The sequence below is a fragment of the Culicoides brevitarsis genome, chromosome 1 (assembly GCF_036172545.1).
Source record: "Culicoides brevitarsis isolate CSIRO-B50_1 chromosome 1, AGI_CSIRO_Cbre_v1, whole genome shotgun sequence".
NCBI lineage: Eukaryota > Metazoa > Arthropoda > Insecta > Diptera > Ceratopogonidae > Culicoides > Culicoides brevitarsis.
Window position 1 is genome coordinate 40,727,393 of NC_087085.1, and position 26,945 is coordinate 40,754,337.

Consider the following 26,945-nt stretch of genomic DNA (forward strand, 5'->3'; position numbering starts at 1 on the left):
GTAACCAGACAGCGTACCTTTTTTTTGTTGTTCAAAGAAGAAGGGGATTGAATGTCTTGCGAGCAAGGACAAAGCCAACAAATGCAATGTTTGTCTATACATTTATTTCTTTTATGATCATTTTTATTCCGTTTTATTTGTTGGCAAGCAACTAGAAGATTGTGGGTTTTTTTTCTTCTTTTTCTTATCTCGACAATAATAACAACAACATCTCTAAACAGGCAGCGCCAACAAACAAAAACGAAAAAAAAACTTGAAAGAAAATGAGCGGGATACAAGAAACGCCGCCGCCAAGAGTGCGCTCCTTTTAACAAAATTGTCTTTTCTCTCCAAGTTGTTTCATTTATTATTCTTATCATAATGCAATGTCGGGTCGTTGGTGTTTGCGGCAAATGCTTGGCAGCAAAAATTAGGAGAAAAAATATATTTTTTATTAAATCGCCGCCCGTTGCGAGACTTCGTTATTAGTAAGTGACCATAACCAGCCAACACCCCAGTTTCGTGCCATTTACGAGCCTCATAAATGTTTTAATAATAAAAATACTCGTAACGTATGATTAAGGATGGAGAACGATTTGATGCACTTGGCAGCCATTCAATCTGAACTTGATCCGTTTTGTGTGCAGGCAGTTACTTGCAGCAAAAAATTGTGCTTGTAAACAAATGAAAGTTTTTTTTATTGTTTTGTTTTTTTTTCGTCCTTTGTTAATGCATTTGTTTTTATTTTACGATTTTTAACGTCGTCGCAGACGCACACCTTAATTGCACGAGGATTTTATGCCTTTTTAATCTCATTTTTACGAGAAAAGTTTTTTTCCTGAATGAAAGGAAACTGAAGTAGCGAAAAACATTAAAAATCCTTGTTTTTGTTTAAGATCTTTTGTTTATTTTTTTAGTTTTAAGAGGACTTGAATACTGGTTTAAATATTTTCTTAAATTTCATTTATATTTATTTACAGGTCGACGAGTAAAATTAATGGTGAGAAATTTTTTTTTATTTTGAATTTGAATTTTATTTCTTTTATCATGTTTTTTTTTAATTTTAGGAATTTTTTTTTTAAATTGCTTCAAATATTTTATTTTTTTAATTTAAAAAAATTAATATCTCTTTTGATTTTTTTAAAAAATAAATTATTAATTGAATTAATTATTTTTGAGATTAAATTTTATTTTAATTAAAATTTTTATTCTGATTTTAATTTTTATAAAATTATTTTTTCAACAATAAAAAAAATAATTAATTTTTTTAAAAAAATTATATTATTTTTTTTAAGTTTCTTTCAATGTTGAAAAAGTTTTTTTTTATTTATTTTAATGTTAAAAAAATTAAATTGCAATTAAATTAAAAAATCTAATATTTCTTTTGATTTTTTAAATAAAAAAATTAATTGAATAATTGTTTTTAAAATTTAATTTTTTTATGTTCAAATTTTTTTTTAAATTAAAAAATTTAATATTTCTTTTTATTTTTTTTAATATAAAACAATATTATTTTTTTAGCTTCAATTTTTGTTTAATTTATTTTAATGTTAAAAAAAATTATTTTAAAATTTTTGCTTTGAATTAAATAATTTAAATTTATAAAAAAAAATAATATTTATCTTGAAAAATATATTTTAATAATTATTTTTCAGATTTAAATTTTTTTTAATGTTGAAAAAATAATTTTATAAATTAAAATCAATTTTGAAGCACTTTTAAAATTTAATTTTTAAATTTTTTAAAAAAAAAATTTTGAAGCAACTTTAAATGGTAAATTTTATTAAAATCATTTTATAAAAATATATTTTTCCATTTAAATTTTTTAAAAAATTTAATTTTTTACAATTTTTCAGCTCCAACAATCACGCCTCCAAAGACAAAATTCCAATCAATCCAAACCAAGCAAAAACTCATATATACCTATAAATACCTTCAGAAAGCCTCCTTTTTTGTCATGCACCAACAAATCATTACCGTCGTCATCATCATCTACCTTCTTCTACCGACAGCGGAGCGAGAAGATCGACAATAATTGAAGATTGCTTTTCATTTATTCGATTTCTTGTGAATTTCACCATTTTATTTAATATAAAGAACATTCCTCCCGTAATACCTTCTCTCGAATAAATTTAAATTTATTGTTCTTGTTCATTCAATTACTCTGATTTCTTTATTTCTTCCCAAACCTTCGTCTACAACTAAAAAACTTAGAGAAGAGAAAAAAAAAACTCGAACGGAACCGATATTGACTTCTCTTTTAATGCACAATTTCTATTATTATTATTATTTTTTATTTTCTTGCAAAGAAAAGTTTTAAGCTCGAAAAATTGAAAAAATATACAAAAAAAAAGTTTTTCACTCAAAATTAATTATCATGTGAGTAACTGTTGTGTAAAGTGTGTTATGTTTGTATTTAATTTTAAAGTAAAGTGCGAATGTGTATTCACAATTTTTGTATATAATTAATTAATTAATTACGGTTTTGGTGTGTTGATATAGCAGCTTTTGTGCATTTTATGTGTGTCACGACGGCGATAGCGACAACGAAGACAAATATTTTCTATTACATTGAATAAACAAAAAAAAAGTAAGGCGTTTCGCGATATTTTTCCATTTTCTCGCGAAAATATGAACCGTTAAAAAATAAACGTATATTATTAAAATTTATAAGTAGTATAATTATAAAGTATAAACTATGTAGCATCCTTGTGTTTTCAAAGTTTTCTTGATAAAAATTAATCATACGTTGGAAATTTTCTTCTTCATATTTATAATAATATATGTTTATATATATAATGTGTCTGCAACTACTTCAAAAGTGTTTCTATATAGTTTGTAATATATAATTATGACAATTATGTTACATTAATTATAAATTTAAATTTATTATAATAATTATTATTTTTTGTGTATATATTGAGTTTAAAGTAATTTACACACCAACTTTAACCTTGTAATATTTTTTTTTAAATATTTTTTTTTGTAATTAATTTAATTTTATATTTACCGCGCTTTTTCCTGTATTTATTTTTTTTTTATTAAATTTATTATTTTTTTTTTCAAGAGAAAAAGGGTACAAAAAAATTTTTTTTTTACAATTTTTAATTTTATTTTAAATCGGGCTCGCACGTTAGTACAACGGGACTTTTGGCGGAAATTTTGGTGCTGCTGTACTGTCGTGCCGATGGGCTGCGTTTGCTATTTAAATTTTTACTTTTGCTCGATTTGTTTGACTTGAGTGAGTTAATATTTGTGGTAGAGTTGGTGCAGTAAATTGTCGAGTCGTTCGAGTCAATGGACGAGCGACTGTAGTGAATTTGGTTGTGATTGCCCGAAGAATAATTGTCTGACGGGTGATAATTGTATAAATGTTCTGGTTGTTGTTGTTGTTGTTCTTGTTGGAGCAAATGGTGGTTTAGATTATTGTGATTTTTAATTGAATTCTTATTATTACTATTATTTTTTGATTTTTTATTGTTACTACTGCTATTACTACTATGGCTATTATTAACTTTTTTGTAGCTGTTTTGAGGACTGTGAAAGTTACTTTGTGACTGATGGTGACTGTATGAGCTGTTATGGTGATGGTAATTGCTACTATTTTCTTGGCGCTATGGAACGTGGTAGCCGAACGTGCGCAAAACTGGAATCTGCGATAGATTTATCCGAAAGATTTATTTTTAGCCCGATTTTTTTTAGAAAGACATATAAAAAGAAAAGAAAAGAGAAAAGCGTGTTTTCGTTAATTAAAAATTATTTTTTTTAGCAAGATTTAAAAATTAATTATTATTATTAAATTTATTTTTAATTTTTAAATTTTCCTGTGAATTAATTTTTTTTTAATTTTATTTAAAAAATTATTTTTTTTTCAAAAATTAAAATTTCAATTAAATAATAGCCATTAAATGAAAAATATGAAAAAATCAAAAAAATAATAATAAATAAATTAAAATTATTTTATATGATTAAAAAATTATTTTTTTTTATTAAAAAAATATTTATTAATTTTTTTTTATATCAAAATATTCCTGCAAATTATTTTTTTATTAAAAAAAAATGTTTTTAAAAAATTTAAACAATAGCCAATAATAAATAGTAAAATAATAAAAAATCAAAAAATATTTTTTTTTGTTTTTAAATCATTTTTTTTTAATTTTTTTTAAATTTATTTATTTAAATATTTTCTTTCAAATAAATTTTTTATTCATAAAAAAACTAAAAATATCCAATTAATGAAATAAATATTTTTTAAGATAAATAAATAAAAAAATTTATTTAAAGTAATATCCAATAAAAAAAAATAGTAAAAAAATTTTTTTTTTGTTTTTAAATAAATAATGTTTTTTATTTAATTTAATTTAATTTTAATTTGAAAAAAATTTTTTTCAATTTTAATTTTTTTTCATCATTTAGGTATTTTTTAAAATTTATTTTAAAAAATTATTTACCTAATTATTTAAATTTATTTTTAAAAAATTATTTAAAATTATGAAATTTATTTAAATATTTTTTTTCAAATCATTTTTTTATTCTTAAAAAAAGTTTCCAATGAAGAAAAAATATTGAAAAATGAAATAATAATTAATAAATTAAAATGATTCTATGATTTTAAAATATTTTTTTTAATGAAAAATAAAATCAAATAAAATAATTAATTAAAATAATTTTCTTTTGTACGAAAAAATTATTTACAATTAATTTCTTTTGAAATTCCTGTTCATTCATAATAAAAAATAATTACGAAACAAAAGAAACTGTAACTCCTATAATAATAATTAACATTCATAAATTGATTTCATATAAAAAAAGTAATTTATTTTTCAATTACTCAAATATATACGTTAAAAATTTATCATTTATGCAAATTAAATTGACGCTTTTTTGCACCCCCCGTAAAAATATATTAAAATAAATGGACAATTAAAGACAACAACTTGAACAAAAAATAAAATATAAAACTGAACTTTAATCAAAACTCTTTTTTCTATAGAAATATATATACAAAAAATAATAATAATAATAATCACCAAAAAATAGTTTTAAAATTTGCAGCTGACATTTTTTTGTCTCTGCTGCTTGGAACTGAACTCGAAGCGTTTTTATTTTTTTTTTCGTTATTTACATTTTTTTCAATAATTTGCATTTTTATTACTTATGCATATCATTTAATTTTTTTTAAATATTTTTTCGCGTCTTGGCGGTATCTAGAATTTATGCAAACGCACGAAAATAATAAGAAGAAGAGGAAAAAAAGGGTATTTTTTTATACAAACAAGAACAAATAAAAAAAAATCAAACGTTTTCCTTGTTGTTTTGGGGATAAAACGAATAACGATAATAAAATAAGCGTCTTTTTTTATTCTCAAGCATATTCTTCTAAATATTTTTTTTTGTGTCGTGGCTTTTTTCTTTGTGTTTTTGTGCGAATATACAATTTTTTTTTTATTTTGGGTGAACAACAACTCACTGTGTGTGTTTGTGCATAATATTGGTGCAATGGAAGGTTTTTATGGATGCACGGGCAAACAAATAATAATAATAATATTATGTATATATTAACAACAACGCAAAAAATAAAAAAAAATCGCAAATAAAACGAGAAAAACAGTTTTTTGTGCTAAAAAATGCGCTACCAGTGGATAAAACCTAAAGGGAAATTAAAGTGCACAGATTATAATTTAAATTGACATTTATGTAAACAATTTTTTTATTTTTTTTTTGTTGTTTATATAGATAAAGGGAAAACGTTTTAATGCGATTGAATGCTCTTTTTGGGCAATTTAAATGCAAGAATTCTTATTTATTTCAACAATTTAACAGAAAATGGATGCATTTTGTGCTTTTACGAAATAAAATAATGCTCATAATAAACCGCTTATCAAAAATTGGTTCATGCCAGATTTTCACTTTGTACATTTTCGTGGAAATTTAAATTAAAACTGCAAGCAATAACTGAAAATAAATAATTTTTGTCCTTTGTCCGTTAAATACTTGAAATTTTTGATCATTATTTTGGCAAAATTTGTCCCATTTTCCAATGAATAATAAAATATGATTGCGATGAGTGTACACAACATTTATTAATATTGTTATTCGAATGGAATAAACAACGGGAAATGATGTAGAATTGCCTCCGAGTCAAACATTTGTACATTTCAAAGAGCACATATGTCTGTGTCACATTACATTCCCATTATAAAAATGATCGTACCTTTTTCTTCATTCGATTTTTCTCGAGTGTTGTGAAAATTGTCACATTTGTAAAATCTGTTTTTTTCTTCTTCTGTGAATTTTTGCGGCGGCAGAAGAAGAAGGATAAATAAAAAGACGACAAAACTAAATGAAACTTTATTTCCTGTTTTTTTCTGGTCATGTGTTTCGTGTTTCTGAACTTTTTTTTTTATCAGAGGATAAATGTTTGTAATCCAAGTGTTCATTGTATTAGCAGAGTTTTATTCAGTTTTGTTACACGTCAGTCACTCACTCAAGCGACATGGAGTCGTCATGTATGGGCGAATATTATGTTACGATGTGTCAGTACGCATAATTTTTTATGTTTGTTTTTGAACGTAGACAAGTTTCTCGTCACTTTCCGCTTTTTTTTGCAAAGGGCGTTACGGAGGGAAAATTTGTTATTTTTGTCTGTTTTGAAGGTTTTTGTGTCTTATTTAAATTTTTTGAAGTTTTTAAAAAATTATTAATTTTAATTAAATTAATTTAATTAATTAATTAATTTTTTTTTTAAAAGTTTTTTAAAACTAATTATTATTAATAATAATATTAATAAAAATTAAAATTTAAATTAAAATAAAAATATTAAAATTAATTTTTAAAAATTATAAAATTTAAAAAAAATAGTTTTTAATTTTTTTTAAATTATTTTTTAATTATTAAATAAATTATTTATTTTAAAAAAATTTTTAAATTTTTGAGAAAAAAATCCTGTTGAATAAAAAAATTAAATTAATTTAGAATTTAATTTCTTTCATTTTAAATTTTTTATAATTAATAAAAATTAAACTTAAAATAAATAAAATTCATAAATTAAATAAAAATAAAAAAAATAATTTTTAATAAATATAAATAAAATAAAATTTTAATAAAATTAATGGAATTTTTGAAGTATTGAAAACAAAAAAAACTTTTAGATAAAAAAATATAATTTTAAAATATTTATTTGAAAAAAAAAAAATTATTTTACGAAATTATTAATTATTTAAAAAAAATATTTAAAAAAAAATAACTTAAAAACTAAAATTTTAAGAGAATAAAATAAATAAAAAATTCAAAAAATGTTTTATAAAAAAAAAATTAATTAAAAGTATTTTTAATAAAAAATTTTTAGCTTAAAAAATTAAACAAAAATAATAAATTTCGAAAATTAAATTAAAATATTTTTTTCTAGTTTTTAAAAAATTATAAAACTTGAGGATTTTTTTTATCAAAACACGCTAAAGTGAATTTTCGTCAAAAATAACAGAAATTTTTTAATTCTGTTTGTTTATTAGCCTAACTCCGAAACCGAAGCAGACAAAAGTCTAGCTAGTCAGGATTTTTTCTGCCGTATAATAGAAATAAAGAAAGATTGAATAGCTTTGCTGTAGCAGGGAAACAAGTGTGTTTAATAGCTCTCATCTCAAATATTGTGTATGCGTCAGAGAAATTTTGCGCAACATTGGACCGACACATTTTAAGTTTCGTTACTGTTTCTTGTGTCTTCTCAGACTCGTATTACACCCATGGAAAAAACGTGACTTTTGTCATTGTTCCTCTTCTTCCAAATAGTTTTATGGGTCAAATAAAGGCCATCTTTCAAACAAATTGTTTTCGAAATTGGCATCATATGAAAATTATGCTCAGCATCCATGACCTTTTCAATGTTTGTGATATTTATTTATTTGCAAGTAAGACACCTTCAGGACACTTTAAATTTATCTCTATTGACAAAACTTGCAATAAAACACACCGACAGCAAATAATTCATTTAAAAAAAAACTGAATAACTTTGGTTACACACAGTCTGCGTGAAAACTTGAACAACATGCCGCAAAATGTAATGAAAATGTGTCAAAGAAAACCCATAAATTATGATATAGGTCGGAGCCTATAACCAAAGAGGACGACACCGAGCGACCACATTTATTTATTGTCAACCATACGCAACAGTAGGGAACATTAACCGTAGTTTATAACGCACCGAAATTGTTCGTCGTCTACTTTTTTTTGTCGCATTTCGAAGAAAAAATCTAATTTTTGTCATTTTTACCTCAAAAAATTATTTAAAAAATTTTTATAGCATGAGGAGTATTAAATTGTGAAATGAGGAGTATAAAAATGTGAAATTATGAAAAATACATTTTAATAACATAAAAAAATAGTTATTATAGTAGAAATACTCCCTAATTTGTTAAAAATTCATAAAAAAAAAATCAGAATATACTATGAGGAGTAAGAAAATGTAAAATGAGGAGTAATAAAATGAGAAAAGAGACTTTTTCAAACAGAAATACTTTTATGACAATTTAAAATTAATTTAAAATTAATTATAAATAAAATTTCAAATCATTCAAGTCATGAGGAGTATAAAAATGTGAAATGAGGAGTACAAAAATGTTATTTCTTTACAAAATAGGTCTTAAAGCTTAGAAATGCGCTCAAAACTTTTACTTTCAATTTCCTTTCTCCTCTTGTTCAATAGACGACAATTTTTTTTTTCGTAAAAGTAAAAGTTTTTTACGAGATTATTTTTCACTTCTTTGTCCTATCCTGCCTCTTAAAAAAATGACAAAATATTGGTTCGTTCTAATTTATCATCGACCTTTATGTTAAAATTAACTTTTTTACTAAAAACTTCTACAAAGTGCTGCTCAGGTTACTTCACAACATTAATATATTCATCATCTGGTCAAAATTGTGTGGGCCTTATCAAAGCATATAAACATTTTTTATGGAAAAATAATAAAATGGTTTTCCCTAAAATCATCAAATAAACTTTTTGCATGCATGGCAAATCCTCTACCTGTATGTATCCCTTTTCCGAGTATCTGCCATCAGTTGTTAATTTTCAACGAGAAAACTTTTTCAAGGGGGATCCATTACAATCTACTTCGCATCGCATGCTGGTAGAAAAGTCATAAAAATTAAGTTATTGAAATCAATATAAAGGCAGATATCAAATTTTTAGAGTGATTGAAGGTTGAAATCTGTTATTTTAAAAGTTTGCGATGATGATGATGATGCTGAGGGAAAATTTTTCATCATCATCATTATTTTTTTTTTATTCATATTGAACAGGAAAACTTTTTTTTCCATCGTGCCTATAAAAAGTTGTTCCGATTCATAGCCGCCAGCAGTAATTTGTGAAAAATGGGAAAGGTCCGACAGATCGACACCCAGATTAGTCAACGTTTGACCTTGCTTCGTTATCGTCATTACAAAATGTTTAACTTTCACTTATCTTCAGTTAGTCTCAAGTGGTTTTCGGAAAGTGATAAAATCGACTTGATTAGAGTTGTTTATTAGTACTTCTTTTGTTTGGAAAAGTTTTACGTCTTTGTGTTTTGAAATTTGTCATTAAAAAGAGGAAAGGATAACAAATTTTCTTTTATGTGATTCGGAAATCAAAAACTTTTCATTTGAATGTCAATGTTTTTGTCATAAATTTTATAGATTGAGTCGTAATAAATCAACAAAAGAAGATTTTTTAAAAATAAATTTACTGATTTTGAATTAGCAGAAATGCGATTTGCAAATTTCGTTACTGTCATTTTTTTAAAATTAAAATTTACGAATTTTTGGATAAAATAAAAATATTTTTAACTAAAATTTGAATTAGCAAAAAAAAATTTCGTTACTATATTTTTAATTTTTTTTTATTTATTATTTTTTTTAATTTTTTTAATATAAACATTTGTCTATCCCTTTCCGTGGCGAACACATTTTTGATCAGAATAAAAAAAAATTATTTGAATTAGCAAAAAGTAATTTTCAAATTTTAAAGGAAATTTTTTGAATTGACATTTGTTTTTAAAAAAAAAAATTAAAATTTTTATTTAAAAATTAAAAATAATTATTTAATAAATTTTTTTTTTGAAAATTTACAACAAAAAAAAAATAAACAAATAAATAATTGTTATTTAATTTTTTTTTGTTGTAAATTTTCAAAAAAAAAAAATAATAATTTATTATTTTAAATTTTTTAATTAAAATTTTAAATATTATTTTTTTTATTTTTTAAAATATTTTTTTTTTGTAAAAAATTATTATTTTTAACTAAAAATTTAAAAAAAAAATCCAAAAGTGATCTAAAAGCCAATAAAACAAAATTTCCTTTCATGGTGAAAAAAATAATATTTTTTTTATTGGAAATTTAATTTTATTTATCTGTTATCGACATAACATAAAAACATTTCCGCTTCAATGGGATAAAGTGATTAAACATAATATCCTCTGTGGAAATGATCGTCCTACCTGAGGATTTACCTCCATTGACACATCTCAATCAACACATCGACCTCACATGTTTTTTTTTTCATACCAACTTCCTACATTTGTTTGCTGGATGATACAATAAAATAAAGTGGTCTCACATGCGTATCGGCGAAGTCTGTATATCTTATTGATTGTCCAGAGAAAAAAAATGGAGAAAAAATGAAGGATATTTGGGTGCTTAGCATGGTAAGCATGGAAAAAGGTATACTTTTCCCAATAAAAAGGTGATTTTTATTATTACAAAGGTCAATGAAGCATTTCTTGATGTATTTGTTTGAATAATATCCGGAAAAGCGGACCATAAAGTGGATCAAATGGAAATGTCAAAGGTTTACAAGGGCTTACGTCGTCGTGTTTGTCGTTGTATTCGGTATGGGGGAAGATATAAATGTCTGATCGTTTAAAGGGCTGAACAAACCAAAAATACTATCCATTTATAATATTGTTTCACATAAATCGTAAAATAACAGCAAATATTTTATTTTTATCGACATCCATCTGACTGCCTTATGGCATTCGATTAATCTCTGTGGAAATCGGGTTTTGGTATTAGAAGTTATTTTTTTGTCGAACAATTGAACAACTATTAAGGGACATTGTTATTGCATCTGTTGGATGAAAAACTGCAGAAAAATATAAAAAAAACAGTCATCATAACAAAAATATCACATTTTTTAAATTCAAAATGTGCATTGGGACAAAAATTTAAATTGTACATTGGGTTATAAAAATTGAAAATGTGCATTGGGTTTGAATTAAAAAATGTTTATTGGGTCAAAAACTTCCCAATTCACATTTTGAATTTAACCCAATGCACATTTAATTTTTTTGACCCAGTTGACAATTTAAAAATCTTCCCAAACAATTTTTTTAAATGCAGTTAAAAAAATCTCTTCTGGACAACTTAAACCATTGTTTTGTTGGTACAACAAATCGTAATACAAATAGCTTGTCATGTACAATTTGAAAAGAAACATGATTCCTCCTCTCAGACATTTTTCTCCGGAATCCGCGTCTCTTGTTTTAACAACTTTCCAAGAGGGAGTCGTGTCTTGAATGCAAACAAAAAAAAACAAAAAAAAACTTTTCTCATGGCATATGGCAAAACACTATCAGAGACTTCTTGCGAAACACAGCATAAAAAAAATATTTGCAACTAAACTTTTTTGAAAAAAAAAATATTTTGATGTACTCCCAATGCTCTCATATTTCTTCATAACAAATAATGATATAATAGAAAAGACAGTCAAAAACTTTTTTTTTTATACAGTCGAAAATTCATAAAGTTCATAATAGCCAATTTTTTTTTTGCTCGAGTCATGAATGTCTGTCAGATGCAAAATAATGTCTTGAAGGCGCAGATTGCATCACAAAAAAAACCTGTGAAAAAAATTTCCGTGTAAAATGTAGTGAAGAAGAAAAATTTGCATGTACGAACACGCATGACTTTTCTCTCACTAAATTTGTTCGTATTTCATGAAGAAAGGATGGGAACTGACATTTTCATGTCATAAAGTTTCATTTAGTTTTGCTGTTTGTGTCGTGTTTCCGAGAAAAATTTAAATTTTTTTCTTCCGAGTGAATAACCAGGCGTTTTCACATGTACAAAAATTCACATGTTAATTTTTTTTTCGAAAAAAAAAAATTAAATGCACATCTAATATTTCCGTACATCTCAAATTTACAGTTCATCAGACAATTTATGTCTGTACTTCTGTACGGAAATTCAATAAATTTCATAAATACCGAACCGATTCAGTGCAATTTTTTTCAAAAAAAAAAAAAAAAAAAAAATTGAAAATTGAATTACGTTCCGTTTATGGACAGACATCATATGTGCAGCAGTTATTTTTGTCGCTTGTAAAAAAAAATTGTTGTAGGTGAAAAATGTGCATTAGATTTATTTTGTGACATATTTTTTTATTTTTTCAAATCAATGAGCAATAAATCTAATGTTGTGTATGAAGGTAATTTTCTACTTTTTTGTACAAAAAAATAAAAAAATCAGATAAGAAGCTTAAATTGTCAAGACTTTACCGCAAATCTCGATAAAGAACTTCTTAACTCATAAACTTTTGAGACCAAAAATTATCTGGCTCAAATTACTGCAAAATCCGATAATAAACAAAACTTAATCTCGTTAAATTGCACATTTGTTGCGGCTTTTAAACAACATTCTGATGTGAATAAACATAAAATAAGATAAAAAAATTTTTTTCCGTAACATACTTTAATGTTATAAAATTATGAAAAAAAAATTATCAAAAAATATGATGTTTATATTTTTTTCGTGCTTGTTGTGCATTGTGCATGATATATAAACATGGCAATGGTGCTAAAAAACACAAGAAACATCACATAAAAAATTACATGTGTTTTGCAAATAAAGAAATAATAATACTTGAGTAGTAGTAAAATATCAAAAAATAAGGGAAAAATCGATATTTACAGCGACCATAACACTCACACACACGATGAGTATAAATTATGATTTATATTTTTTTTTTGATATATACAAAAATAAACAACACACACGGACACACACATAGATATTATTATGTTATAATAGAGAAAGAGAGAGAAAAATATAAAATTGCTATATTTTAATGGAAACACTTTTATTATGATTATTGTTTGTGTGTGCAATATATGTTTATATAAAAAAGTTAAAGTACAATAATAATGGCACTCAAGAACAGAAAAAATAATATTTTTATATATGTTACTATGTTATATATAAAAATTTATATTCACAAAAAAAAAAAAGAATTTTGTACAAAAAAAATTTTTTGTGATTTTTTTAGTTGTAATATTTTTTTATTTACTACCATTGGGTTACTATAAATTATTATTATTATATATCTAAGATATACAAAATATTTTAAAATTATTATATATTAATATATATGTTGTGTGAGGGTGTGTGTTTATTATTTTTGTATAAAAAAAATAAAATATTTAATTTTGTATCATTTATAAACACTTAAAATTTTTAAAAATTATTCAAACATTTATATAGTAACTTTTGTATATGTTTAATATTTATATAAAAGTTTACTTTTAGTGAAAAGTGAAATATATATTTTGATGTATGTGCTCAAAATTAAAAATAATATTTACTACCATTTAATAAATATAACTCAAGTGTTTATACAATTATTATTATTATATATGTTTAATATATATGATATATGTTATATATATATATATATATATGTATTGGTGAGATAATAAAAAAAAATATTTTTTTTAATGAAAATAAAAATAATTTAAATGAAAAAGGAGTCGAAGTACATAACAATAATAATAAAAATAGTGCATTAAACTGAAAACGTAAGAGTGCAGTCAACACAATATAATTTTTATTTATACTATGGTACACAAAACATATTATTTTATATTAAATTCGACTTTTTTTGTTCTCGAATCGTAATAAATGCAGGAAATTTAATGAATGGATTTTTACTCTTTTACAATCGATTTAATGTTCAAGTGTGTGTTTTCATGTTTTTCAACAAATTATCATCTCAAGCCAGGCTTAAGTGCCTAGAAACCCATTCATTGCTGAAAAAATAAAATTTTTGGCTATTTTTTCATATCGTAAAAAATATACAAAATCATGACCGATTGTGTCATAAAAGTCTCCTCTACTATACTAAAAAAAATAACAATAAAATATCCTACTCAATTTTTATATATGTATAATTTTTTATGTATGTTTTAAGGACTTTCTTTTGGGAAAATAACATGGAGATTTTTTTTTATTTTTTTACAAGTAATATTAATAATAATAACAATCTAAAGTATAAAATTGGAAAAGGAATGGATTTTCAATATATATATATTTTTTTGCTTGAAGGATGGAGAAATAAAAAAAAACTGTAACACAACACAAAAGAACAAAATAAACCAAATCATTGAGTGAACAAAAGAAACTTTGGGTGAAACTTTCGAATGAACAAGGAAATGTTATTCAACACATTCCGCAAGTAGTATCAGTGAGCACAAACATATAGAATGGAAAAAAAATAAGAAACTTTTCTCAAACACAAAACAACATCCGAACCTTGTGAGTGAATAAAATCGAAAAACTTAACACATTGGAGGGAGTAAAATAAAATAAAAAAAATTCAATAGAAGAAACTCAAGAAAAAATTTGAAACTTATATCACAGACACAATATAAAGTCAAGTCTTAGATCTTTTATGTACTGAAGTATAGTTTTTTTTTTGTATCAAGTCATCGCCTCATATTGTTATCTCTACTCCGTTTCAATCTACTAGTCAATGTCCCGAAGTTTGCCCACTTTTTATTATTATTTTTATTATATTTTTTCCTGAAGAAGTATGGTAAATTTAATCCGAGTGAGAAAATATATTATTATTTTTTTTTATTTATAAAGAATGACTTTGCGTATAAATAATAATAAAAAAAGAAACTTTTTTTCAGAGAATTAAATAAAATGAAAAAAAAAAGAATAAAATTAATTTTCTTCACACAATGATGTCAAGTAGTCGTCGATCGTCGTCGAATCGCCATCAATAGCAATCAACACGATGACACCGGACAAACAAAAGGAATCGATTTTCAAATTGAGAAAAAGAGACAGGATAAAAAAGACGTGATATTTCTTCAAGTTATTGATAGCTTGTCGGAGAAACTGGACAATAACACGATGGGAAAAACGGGTCTTTGTGCTGAAAGTTTCGAACGTTGTGATGATTCAATAAACTGTCATGACAATGCAAAATATTATTATTATTTTTTTCAAGGGAAATGCAATGAAGAATAATTTTTAATATTTTTTTTATTTTTCAAAAATTTTAATAAGAAAAATGATAAGTGAAAATTTGACAGTTTTTCTTGTAAATATTTAATTAAATGTTTTTAAATTTAAATTGATTTTTCTCAAATTTTAAAATATGTACTTTAATGAACGTTTAACTAAAAAAAATAATTATTTTTAAAAAATAATTTGAAATAATTCAAAATTTTAAAATTTTTAATAATTTTTTAAAAATTTTTAAATTAATTTAAAAAAAATTAATATATTAAAATTATTTTAAATTAATTTAAAAAAAATTTAATATTTTGAAATTAAAATAATTAAAAAAAATATTAAATTTAATTTTAAAAAAATACTATGTTAAAAATAAAATAATTACAAAATATATATTTTATTTTTTTAAATTAATTAATTTAAATAATAATTAAATTTAAATTAATTTAAAATAATTTTAAAATTTATTTTAAATATTAAAATATTAATTTTTTTTAAAATTAATTTAAAATAATTTATATATTTTTTTTATTTAAAATTAATTTTTAATAAATCTTTAAAATTTAATTTTTTAAAAATAAAAAATTATTTATTATAAAAATATTTTTTGTGAGAAAAATTTTTGAAAATTGTTGAAAATTTATCAACTTTTTGAAAATTTGAAATAATTAATTAGAATAATTTTTTTGTAAGATGAAACAATATCCCTCATTGCATCAATCTCTTATATTACAAGATTACCATTATTCATATCAAATATCTTTAGTACGAAGAAAATTGTCTTAATGAAAATGATAAGACGAGTCATTACCCTGAGCATTGAATGAACGCTCACATATCGAGCTAATAAACACTAATTTATCGAATGAAAACAATGACCGGGAATATATTCGCTCATTATCATCTTGATTGCCATGGCGATCGATCGAAGCTCAATGGATCAGAAATGAATTCATTATTGCCATTATTTATGATTATTATGATTAATAAAATCATGTTTCGTAAAAGTTTTCCCAATAAGAAAAAAAAAAGTTTTTTTTTCATTCCAAAAGGAAAAATCTCGTTTCTACTTGGATGAATTTTATTCAAAAAGATCGAAGGATGACACTTTTTTATTTATTTCGTTGGTAAGTAGGTCTTATCTCAGCCCGATAAGTATAAATAAACATTTATTTATTTTGGAGACGAAGAACATTTTTGATTGAATCGATAAAACATCATAAAAAGTCGTGATAATATCGCGGGAGTTTTATTGAAAGAGTCTGGCTCATTATCTCGTCTTTTTCGCTCTTTTACTCGTGTTTATATAAAAACATTTTATGTTTAGAGATAAATTTTATGAAAAAATGCTAATAATTTAGCGTGCTTTGCTATTAAATTTGCTTATTTTTTTTTTAATAAAAAATGTAATCTTTTTATTCGCCACAAAAAGGCGTTTTTTTGGTATAAAAAAAAATATTGGATAAAAAAAGGAGCGTGCGGAAATTTTTTTTCTTTGCAGATAATGATAAATTAAAAATTTATGTATACATGATAAATATTAAACGCGTAAAAATTAACAACAAAATTTTTTTTTGTGTTGATTTTCTCGAATTTTAGTCGAAAAATGAAAGAAAAGACGAAAAATGACACTTTAACTCCATAAATTTCCATCAAAATTGGATAAAGCAATAAATCTGCGACGAATAAATGCTCCAAAATATGATCCAAGTACGAAATAAATTAAATTAATGAAATGTCATGACGGTCCATGCATAACTTGATTGTCTTTTACTGCCGAAATTGGGGTAATAATATTATAAGTGTGTCATAAAATGCGTCTCCCAAAGCGATATTTAAGCAAAGCGAGAAGACAGAAACTTTCGTAATTTACTCGACATGCATAAAAATCATGTCAGAGGCAGTTTCGAGCTAAAATTGCTAATCAATCACTCATCTGAATGCGAGTTGTTGGCGTCAAGAGTTGTGCAAAACAAAGTTTTTTGACACTCGTGCGTCACCCTGCACAAGTTTTATTAAAGTGAACAGAGTTGCTGTCACCAACTAACAACAACCCAAAGCACCACTTAGTCAGCAAAATTTTCTTATCCATCATAAATAACATTTAATGTCATCTGAATATACATATTTTCCTCTCTCTCTCATAGTCGAGGATATTTCTTCTTAACGTGGTGCAAACTTCAGTTTCATCCAATTCGGATGGGGATGATGATGATGATAAAATAGATTTCTTCACAGTAACACTTTTATGTTGTTTGTACAGAGTTTCTCGTTCGTAACTTGTGTGACATATTATTATGATGCTGCAGAGGAGTTCACTTAATAAACATCATAATAGTTGAGGTACAGAAGGAAGTAGAGGAAGAATTTAATATAAAAGTATGTCTGATAAAATAATTTATATTTGATCAAAACAAATAAACATTTATAATAAACGGAATATGACGTCGTTTTAGTGCAGGCATTTCATTTATTACGGAGGAAAATTTATGTCAAATGTGAAATTACTCGAAAGTTTGGAAGAATTTGTTAAATTTTTGAAAGTTTTGTCCGTCGTTAAGGTAAAATTTTTAATTATTTGTTTCTTTTGATAAAGAAAAAATTTAAAATAATTATTTAAAAAAAAAAATTAATTGAAAATTTTTAATTAATTTTTTTTTATGAATTTTAAAAATTTTTTAAATTTTAATTTAAATATTTTTAATTTTCAGAATTTTTTATTTATGATATATTTATTTAAATAATTTATTTTTTCGTTAATTTAAAATTCAATTTAAAAATTAATTAATGAAATTTTAGTTTTGAAGTTATTCTTAGTTAATTAATTAATTTTTTTAATAATTTAATTATATTTTTTTTACATCCCAAAGAAAATTTTTTTTTAATTTCAAATTTTTTTTTAATTAATGAAATTTATTAAAAAGTTTTTAATTTAAAATTTTTTTTTTAATTTTAATTTTTAAATTTATTTTTTTTAATTTTAAAAAATTTATTTTAATTTTTAATTTTTTTATTTTTTAATTAAATTTAACAAAAAAAAAAATTTTTTATTTTTTTTTATTTTCAAAAAAAAATAATTATTTTTTTTTAAACATTATTTTTAAAAAAATCAAGAACATATTTTTTTTTTTAATAAGTTATAAATAAAAATTTTTATTTTTAAATTTAATTTGAATATTTACAAAAAAAAAAAATCATTATTTTAATTATTATGAACGTTTGGAAAATTTTTTTATTAAAGAAAAAATATTTTTTTTATTTTAAAAAATTTGTGAAAAATAAATTTTAAAAGTTCAAGTCTCAGTCAATTTTTTACGAATAGGTCAAGAAAAAAATATCAGGTAAAAAAAAATAAAAAAAAATATTTTAAAATTTCAACTCAACCAAAAATGTACAAGGCGCAATCAAAAGCAAAAGGAATAATCGACGATAAATATTTTCAATATTTTTTATTATATTGTATATATTTTAGGAAATTAACACAACAAACTTACATTTTATTTATGCACAAACTTGAAAATAGGTATTTAAGTTATATTTTATTATCAAAAAGGGGTTGGTGCTCATAATTTTCAAAATTTTTCTAATTTACTGTGGAAAATCTCAACAAAACAAACTTGTATTAAAAATAAATAAAACTTGTGAGTTAATAAAAATAAAAATAAAGAAAAATTCAAACAAGGAGTATGCATTAAATATATAATTATAAACAAAATATTAATCTTGTGTGCGAATTAACAATCGAGAGACAATGATTTTTTTTATAGATTAAAAAGATGGCGTCATATGAGTTTTTTTTTCGTTATTATCATTGTCTCTTGTTTTACTTTTATTTTATTATTATTCATTCAATAAAGAATAATTTCATTTTTGAATTATTTTTATTTATAAATTTTTAATATTATTAAACAACAACGATGTATAATAAAAAAATAAATATATTTAAAGAGATAAAATTTTTATTTTCTCAATAAAGTGATAACATGATGTTGACGAGTATTGTTTGACCTATTTCCTTTTTAATTTTTTTTTCAGCAAATTGCATGAAAATATCAATTTCGCACTTTTTTTCGTAAAAAAAAGTTAAATTGACATCACGAGTCAAACAAGTAGATAAAATTTTCAGTAGTTTCCCAGATTTTTTTTTCAATTGACTGTTTTCCTCGAAATAGGTGTCGATGTACGCAAACATATAGGTAACAAAAATTGACAGTAAAATGCTATTGTTTGTGCAAGTTGTTAGACACGATTCTAATAAAAAGAACGTCAATATAAGTGATCATAGTATCCTTTTGTAGCGATTTCTATTAATAAAACAGACTTTATTGTTATTAAAATTATTCAACAAGATAACAGAAGACTTTTCATTCATTTCATGTGACAGTAGGAACAAAAAAAAAACGAAACAAATAAACAACAAAAGTACACAGGAGACATTATCGATACTACATTGTTGTCCTCAAATTGAATGCCTGTGAGATAACTCATTTTATTAAATGAAGCCCCGTCAACGAAGCATTTTGATCAGGTTACTTGTAATGAAAAAAATAATTAAAAAATTAAAATAAATAAAAAGAGAATGAATTTCCTTTAAAAATCCTTTTTAATCAACGGTTATTTTTTTTTCAATTATATAGTTTAATAACATACATATATAATATTTTTAATTTAATTTTAACTTTATATATATACATGATAGATAAACGATGACTTTGCATAAAACAATGTACATTTTCTTCTTTAATAACATTACACATATGTAGTTAAACTCTATCTTATGTCACTATAAATTTTTCTTCTTTCTTTCTCATGGAAGCTCAAAGTATCGGGATGTTGCTATACAAATTCTTTTACACAAGTTTTCCTTATTATTTTATATAAAACTATCGCAACATTTTCATCCCGTAGAAAATTAAGAAACTTTTTTTTTGTATACAATGCTAATATTTTAATCTCAATTTTAATGTTATACTGAATGAGTTACTTAGTGATAAATATAATATATTATAATGTCTATTTAGAGTATTAATTACATTTAATTATAATTTATTTTCGTATTTTCTTAAAAGGTATCTTAGAAGCCTTGTAGTACTTTTTTTTCTTTGTTTTTAATTTTTTTTTGAAAATTTATTGTCTTATCATAATTGAACGTTAATAGAACGGATTTATTTCCTTTTCTTATTTTTTAACTTTATTTATACCTAAATGTTATTTTTTTAAACTATTTTACGGGAATGGAAAGGAAAATAATCAGAGATGTACTTACGAGAAAATTTTGGTAGCAAAAATTAAAATGTTATTTTAAAGTACATCTCTGGTTACTGTTAATTTTATGTAAGGTATGCAATGCACTAACTTTAGGTATTCTTAAAGTCACCTACAACAAGCCATTTAATGGTTAGAGAGGGATGATAAGAAATTATCGATAGTTTAATGAGTCATGCTTCGAAATTTAATGTACATTAGAGGAGTATTTATATGAACATAAAAGGAAGAAGAGGAGAAATGTGGTTAATATGTATTTTTTTTATATTGTCACCTTTTTCTAAAAGTTTTTTTTTCGCTCAGTCTTAATATTTTTCTTCTTCTTTTTTTTCTAAACATTTCTTTTTTTTATTGTAATAAAAAAATAGGCAGCATAGTTTTAAGTATATTATGAAGAAGGCCGACGATGGTCGTTTATAACGTTTAAAAGTATTTGAAAGACCAGCAAATCAACAATTTTTCACCCATCCTCCTACCGTCCTAATTAACATTTCAGTGCAGAGAACAGAAATTATATAAAAAAAAAGTTTTCTCTCTTATCGTCTTTGCTGCACATTAACATGAAAGAAATGGAACGTGCACATGCTAAATAGCATTGTAATCTCATTAGTGTATTCTGTTTGAGTTCACAAAAAAATACGTTCATTTGCAAAAGTTGATGCATCAAAGCATTTTAATGCCATTTTAATTCCACAGAAAAACATCAAGTGAACAGAAGAGACTGAAAATCCTTATTGCTCAATGGAATTATCTGATTCTTTGATGGTTTTTGATGTTATAACTTTTTGCTTTAAGGGGGATTTTGATATTATGGTCTTCGATAAATTGTGATATGTGAGGGTCTGAACGCGTAATTTTTGTACTTTTAACTTTTTTTTTGATTCATCAATATTTGCATTGAGATTTTCTATTTGAAAACAAATCGTTTAGAAAATAGAAAATCTCAATGCAAATTTTGATGATTCAAGACTTTGTTATAAGTACAAAATTACGCGTTAAGCCTGTAATAGTATATCTCCCTTTGATACTTGATTGAAATTGAATTTAATAAGTCTTTTTCGATTTTCTCCTGATACGATGCGATTACAGTTGATATGTGACTGTGCATTCATTATGCTGATGATGATATGAGTATTTTACGAGCAGTAAAGAAGTGAGTACTATAAGTGAAGGAAGATGGTAAATGTTCTGATTTTTATCGTAGCAAAGACAAATGAAAATATGTGCCAATAAAAAACTGTGTTAGCATTCGTATTCAACTACGAGCTCTCCGCCAACCTGTTTATTATTCGATTTCGAGACAATCACTCGTTGGGCATTGCTTTTGCCTGCAACGACATGCCCAATGCTACCGCTACTTGTGCTCTGATAGCTACTCGTCGACGAGGAAACCGTGTCATTATTCATTCGATGTGCGCTACTCTGTAAAATTGCATTGCTGCTATAGTCGCTGCTGCTGTGATGAGAATAGTGCTGACCCAAAGTTGTCGCTGCTGTAACCTTATTGTTTCGACTATTATTTGATTTTCGTTTTTTCATGCCATTTGATTCGGTATACGTATTGTTATCATCAGTGACATTTCCAATTGGTGCCCCAATTGCGTTCAGGTCATAAAATAAATTGTGTGTCATTGTTGATGTGATTGCTTGTTGTTGTCCGCTGCCCACGACACACATTATACTATTTTGGCTCAAGTTAAGGTTGTTCATACTCGATTTATTTTTGCTATAATGCTCCAAATAGTTTTCCTGATATGTCAATTCCTTGATGCTGTTGCTATTGCTACGACTTATCAGTTTATTGCCTGACTTTCTTCGGCCCGAAATAGACGACGTTCGCTCATACTGATGCATAAGATTCGACTCGTCCAGATTATTTGACGCTATTACCGACGCAAAATTGAGACTTGTATCGAGTGCGGAATTGGAAAAATTCACATCGCTCGAATGGAAATTATCAAACGGCAAATCTTTCGCTTGAGGTAATATTGATAAATTCTGGTATTGTTCGTCGTTGTCGTCATAAAACTCATTGTTGGCAATGTATTCATGATTGTTGCTGTTATTGTAGTGCTGTAGCATGTAATGTGTATCCTTTTTATCTACATCATAAAACTCATCGGGATATTTATGACGTTCGAAATGGGATTTCTTTTCCCTTTCCTTACCGTTACTGCTACGTCGTTTCGGTAGTGCATATTCTACTGGATTGTCGTCAAATGTCAGAATCAATTTCTCCTTTGCTTCATTACTGCCCGTGTAGCTGTAACCGCTGGCATAGTCGCTACTGCTTAACGAGCTGCTTGTCGTTGTTGTGTACGCCGATTGCGGTATCATGGGCAGCATTGTCGTAACCTTTGACATCGTCTTGCTCTCCTCTTCAGCATCTAATACATTATGCCTGTCTCTGCTTTGATTGATTGATACAATGGCATTATTTTTTGTGTAGGACTTTGTCCTTCTATGTTCATAATTATTACTTTTTTCTCTTTCGTTTTTGTTCGTCTGCACAGTATCTTGCTGTTGTTGGAGGAGCATTCGGTTCGTGTGATTGTTATTCGCAATGCCCATGTCAAACTTTTCGTCTAAAAAGGCATCCAGATATGTCAGATTTTTTGTCAGGTCTATTTCTGATTTATAGCTTTTGTACAAAAATTTATTATGATTCGGTCTATCACAAAATTTATCGTTATTGTCTACGTACGGTTGTCTGTCTCTTTGTAAATAGTTGCTTGGTTTTTTGCCTGCAGTGCTCGAAACGGCAGTCGATAGAAAGTCATCGATGTCATATGTGTGTCCTCCGCCTAAGGTTGTATGCGAGTGTTTCATATCGTTGTTGGCATCCATGGCGTGAGTCGAAGATTTATGAAATCGCTTGTTGTATTTCTGCTCTAATTTATCTAATTGAATTTTCACTCGAGCCTGTATTTTATCAAAATATTTGCCGCTATTTTCTTTTTCCATATTGTTCTTCCGCATTGCTTTCCTTCCTACCGCATTCCTTTTTGACGCGATCATCGTCGAAGAAGGCGGATAGTAAATGTCTTTCGATGTCGACCTGTATTTGCCCCATGTGTTCGTCGTTCCCGTTGTACCTGTTTCACTTCTTACCATCGCAGAAGTCGTTTTCCTATTATTAATCGCACATTTATCACGCTGTTGCTGATTATTATGTGAAGCAAATGAAAAATTGAATAAATCTAAGGATTTGACTAAGCCTCTTTTTATATTGATTTTCTTCATATTTTTTGCAATGTTGGCAGTGTTTGTATCTTCGCTTGTATCTCCGTGATTTTCGTAGTCTTGTCTCTTAAAAGAACACGTGGGAATGGCACTTTTCAATTGACTCGTATCAAATTCTGAGGCATATAACACAGTTGCGGATTTCGTGTCTTGACACACGACTTGCGTTGAAAGTCCTTTGCTACGAGACGAAACTTGTCGCGCAATGCTATTATAACTGTCGTATTTGCCTCGTCGTGCATACTGATTAGTTTCTTTCGAGACACGACGCACTTGCTTACGATTTGATGGAAGAAAGGGCTGTTGATGTAATTTCGCTGGCGAAGCTGAAAATTGCCTTTTACCTGCGTTCGATACGTAATCAATTACCTCCGATTTACAGTATGCATCGTCGTCGAAATCCTCGTCGGCAACCGAATCATCATCAGCGTCAAAATCATTAAAGCCAGGCATGTGTAAAATTGACTTTCCATCAACAACTGTTTCGTTTTCGTTTAAGGTTGTCTTGCGAGCGACGCAGTTTTGACTATTTGAATTTCGTGACAAGTCTAATTTATCATTCGTCGTCGTTACATTTATGTTATTATTGTAATGAGAAATATTTTTTTTATCTTCCTCATCATTATCATCTTCATCTTCACTTTTCTCGGCACTTTTTCTCCCATCATTATCGTTACCACTTATAAATGGATTCGTATTTCCCTTCCTTCCGTCTAACAAATTCGCATCTGTCGCAGAGTCCTTTAATTGTTGCAGACAGATGGAATTTGAAAATAATTTGGCACCAATATCAATTTCGTTTATTTGATTACTTTGACTATCATTTGCAGTAATTACCCCTGCAGACTTTTGTCTCGAACTACTTTCGCTATTTTGATTGATATGATCTGAGCGCGGAGAAGGATATGTTTTAATTAAATCGTCGTTCGCATCATCATTATCGGATAGGTGTCGATGTACAACTGTTTGCGTAATTTCAAACTTTGATATGCATTCATTGTTATTATTATTGTTGTTGTGATAGTTAGCGATACTGTCCTTGTTATTACCCGTATTTGATTTCATTTTAATAACAAAATTGCCTCGTACGTTACAATTGATATTGTCTGCACTGGCACTGTGTGGGACAGAGACTATTGGTTTGTTGTTGTTTTTGTTGTAATGCGAATTGGTTTTATTATTACTACTACTGCTACTCATCGTCATCATTGTCGTCGTAGGCGATGATGACGATGGCAAAAAGGGATTATTGTTACGTCGACTCGTCGTCGTTACTACTGGCATCGATTGCGAACTATTAATTAATGGTCTAACAGCATCTTTGTTATTTTCATCTAATGCTACAACTATACTATGATCACCTATATGCGTACCTACTACGTCAATGTTACTGTTATCGGTATTATTGTTACTACTAATGTTATTGTTTACGTTAGTAATTGGTATGAGATCATTCTCGTGATGATGATTATTGTTAATAAATAAGTTACTAGATACTGGGCTAATTTTCTTGTCCCCGTTTAAAAGTGCCTGCTAAACTCTTGTAGGCGGAGATAAAATCATAGCAGCCATTCGTACCTTCATTGCTTCCGGTGAGCCTTGCAATCCATTGTGATGATGATGATGATGGAAACCAGTTGGCGTCGTGTAAATTGAATCGAGAGGAGGCACGCCTCCGCTGCCTGTCATATCAACACGTGACTTTAAATCTGCCTTTTCACTGAAATGAGAAAAACAAATGAGAAGAAAGTTAGATTTAAATTTTCCCATAGAAAAGAAGATAAAAATAAACATGACTTTAATAATGCTAATAATAACAGAACAACACAAACATATCCTTAACACATTTATTGGACAAGTAAAATATTTATTCACACACAAACACCCCGAAAAATGATTCACAATGCTTCTTATGATATGAATTTTATGAAAAATTTATATTTCACAAAATTATATTTTTTGCGATTTTTTAAATTTTTAATTTATGAAATTTAGAAAAAAATTGAAAATATACAAAATAAATTTTAATTTGTTTTTTCTTTCCAAAAATTAAAAAAAAAGTATAAATTTTTTTTTATTTTTTGAAAAATATTAATTTTATTTTTTTTTAATTTTTTTTTATAATTTAGGTTCGAATATTGTTAAAATTAAGTTTTCATGAAAAAAAAAATAATTTATTAAAATACCTTAATTTACTCAAATCATAACCTAAATTTTCATTTAAAATTTTTTGAGGAGTACAAAAATGAGAAATTTGTCTTGTAGATCTCTCAAGTTAAATTTCTTGTTTCAAAACATGAAATTTTCACAATAAATGTTGAATATAGGTTCAACACAAAATTTTATTGACTTCAAAACTCCTGTTAGAACCAAAAACTACATAACTACATGATGTTAGGATATCCGTTTAACCCAATTATAACTAACTGAAGCATTCAAATCATGATGTCTACCTACATGTGTATTCGCAACGTGTTTGCAGGAAAATCCTGCCACACATACATATTTAGCATTTTGGAAGACAAGCACAATATTTCGTGTTGTTTGCTTGTGGGCAATATAATTGCATATGTTGATAATGCATTTATTATGGGTTTGCTTTCCCACATATCGCCTAACACGATTATGAAAGGATGACAAAATTCACTTATATCAATTTTGGATTTTATGTTCGACAGTTTAGTCAAATGAAGTGACCCATAACTGGAATTTATTCAATTATACATATTCCTCATGTCAATTTTGGTCTGAACAACAACAAAAGTCAGAAACATACACAATTTCATTTGTTCTTCTTGTCAAATTTATCATTCTGCATTTTTTGCCCGCGTTGTTTTGTCTGGATGCATGGATTTGCGAAACAGGTAATAATTAAATTTCAGATTCACTTTGTCTCTGTGTGTAATTGTGTCGTGCTGTGCAGTATAACATCATCATCGTCGTGTTCCAAATAAGGAATGTACGGCAAAAAAAAAGAGTACGCAGAATATTTGAGTATGAGTGAGGTCTTGCAACAACGATCCGTTTGCGAATCACCTGCATGGCTTGATGAAAATTTTTAAATCAACAGACAATATCATCAACCCATGTGGTATAACCGCATCGCATGAAACGAATCAATTGATCAGGCAGACATTCCAATACAACACACAGACATTTCTGAAACAATGCAGCAAAAAATAAT

At 25.8% G+C, this 26,945-nt stretch overlaps 1 protein-coding gene across 2 annotated transcripts in view; it reads right to left on the bottom strand.

Moving 5' to 3' along the window:
* Positions 1-3,546: 3,546 nt before the first annotated feature.
* Positions 3,547-26,945, bottom strand: part of LOC134837988 (hemicentin-2) — a 94,981-nt gene continuing 71,582 nt past the window's right edge. The window contains exons 12-13 of one of the 2 annotated variants that reach the window (XM_063853408.1): positions 25,340-25,481; positions 3,547-3,632 (exon numbers count right to left, since the gene is read on the bottom strand). In XM_063853408.1, coding sequence (XP_063709478.1) covers positions 3,594-3,632; positions 25,340-25,481 — 181 coding nt within the window. In that variant the 3' untranslated portion in view covers positions 3,547-3,593. Of the gene's footprint in view, positions 3,633-24,956; positions 25,482-26,945 lie in introns of those variants that run through there. The other variant, XM_063853407.1, reaches the window with a different exon arrangement.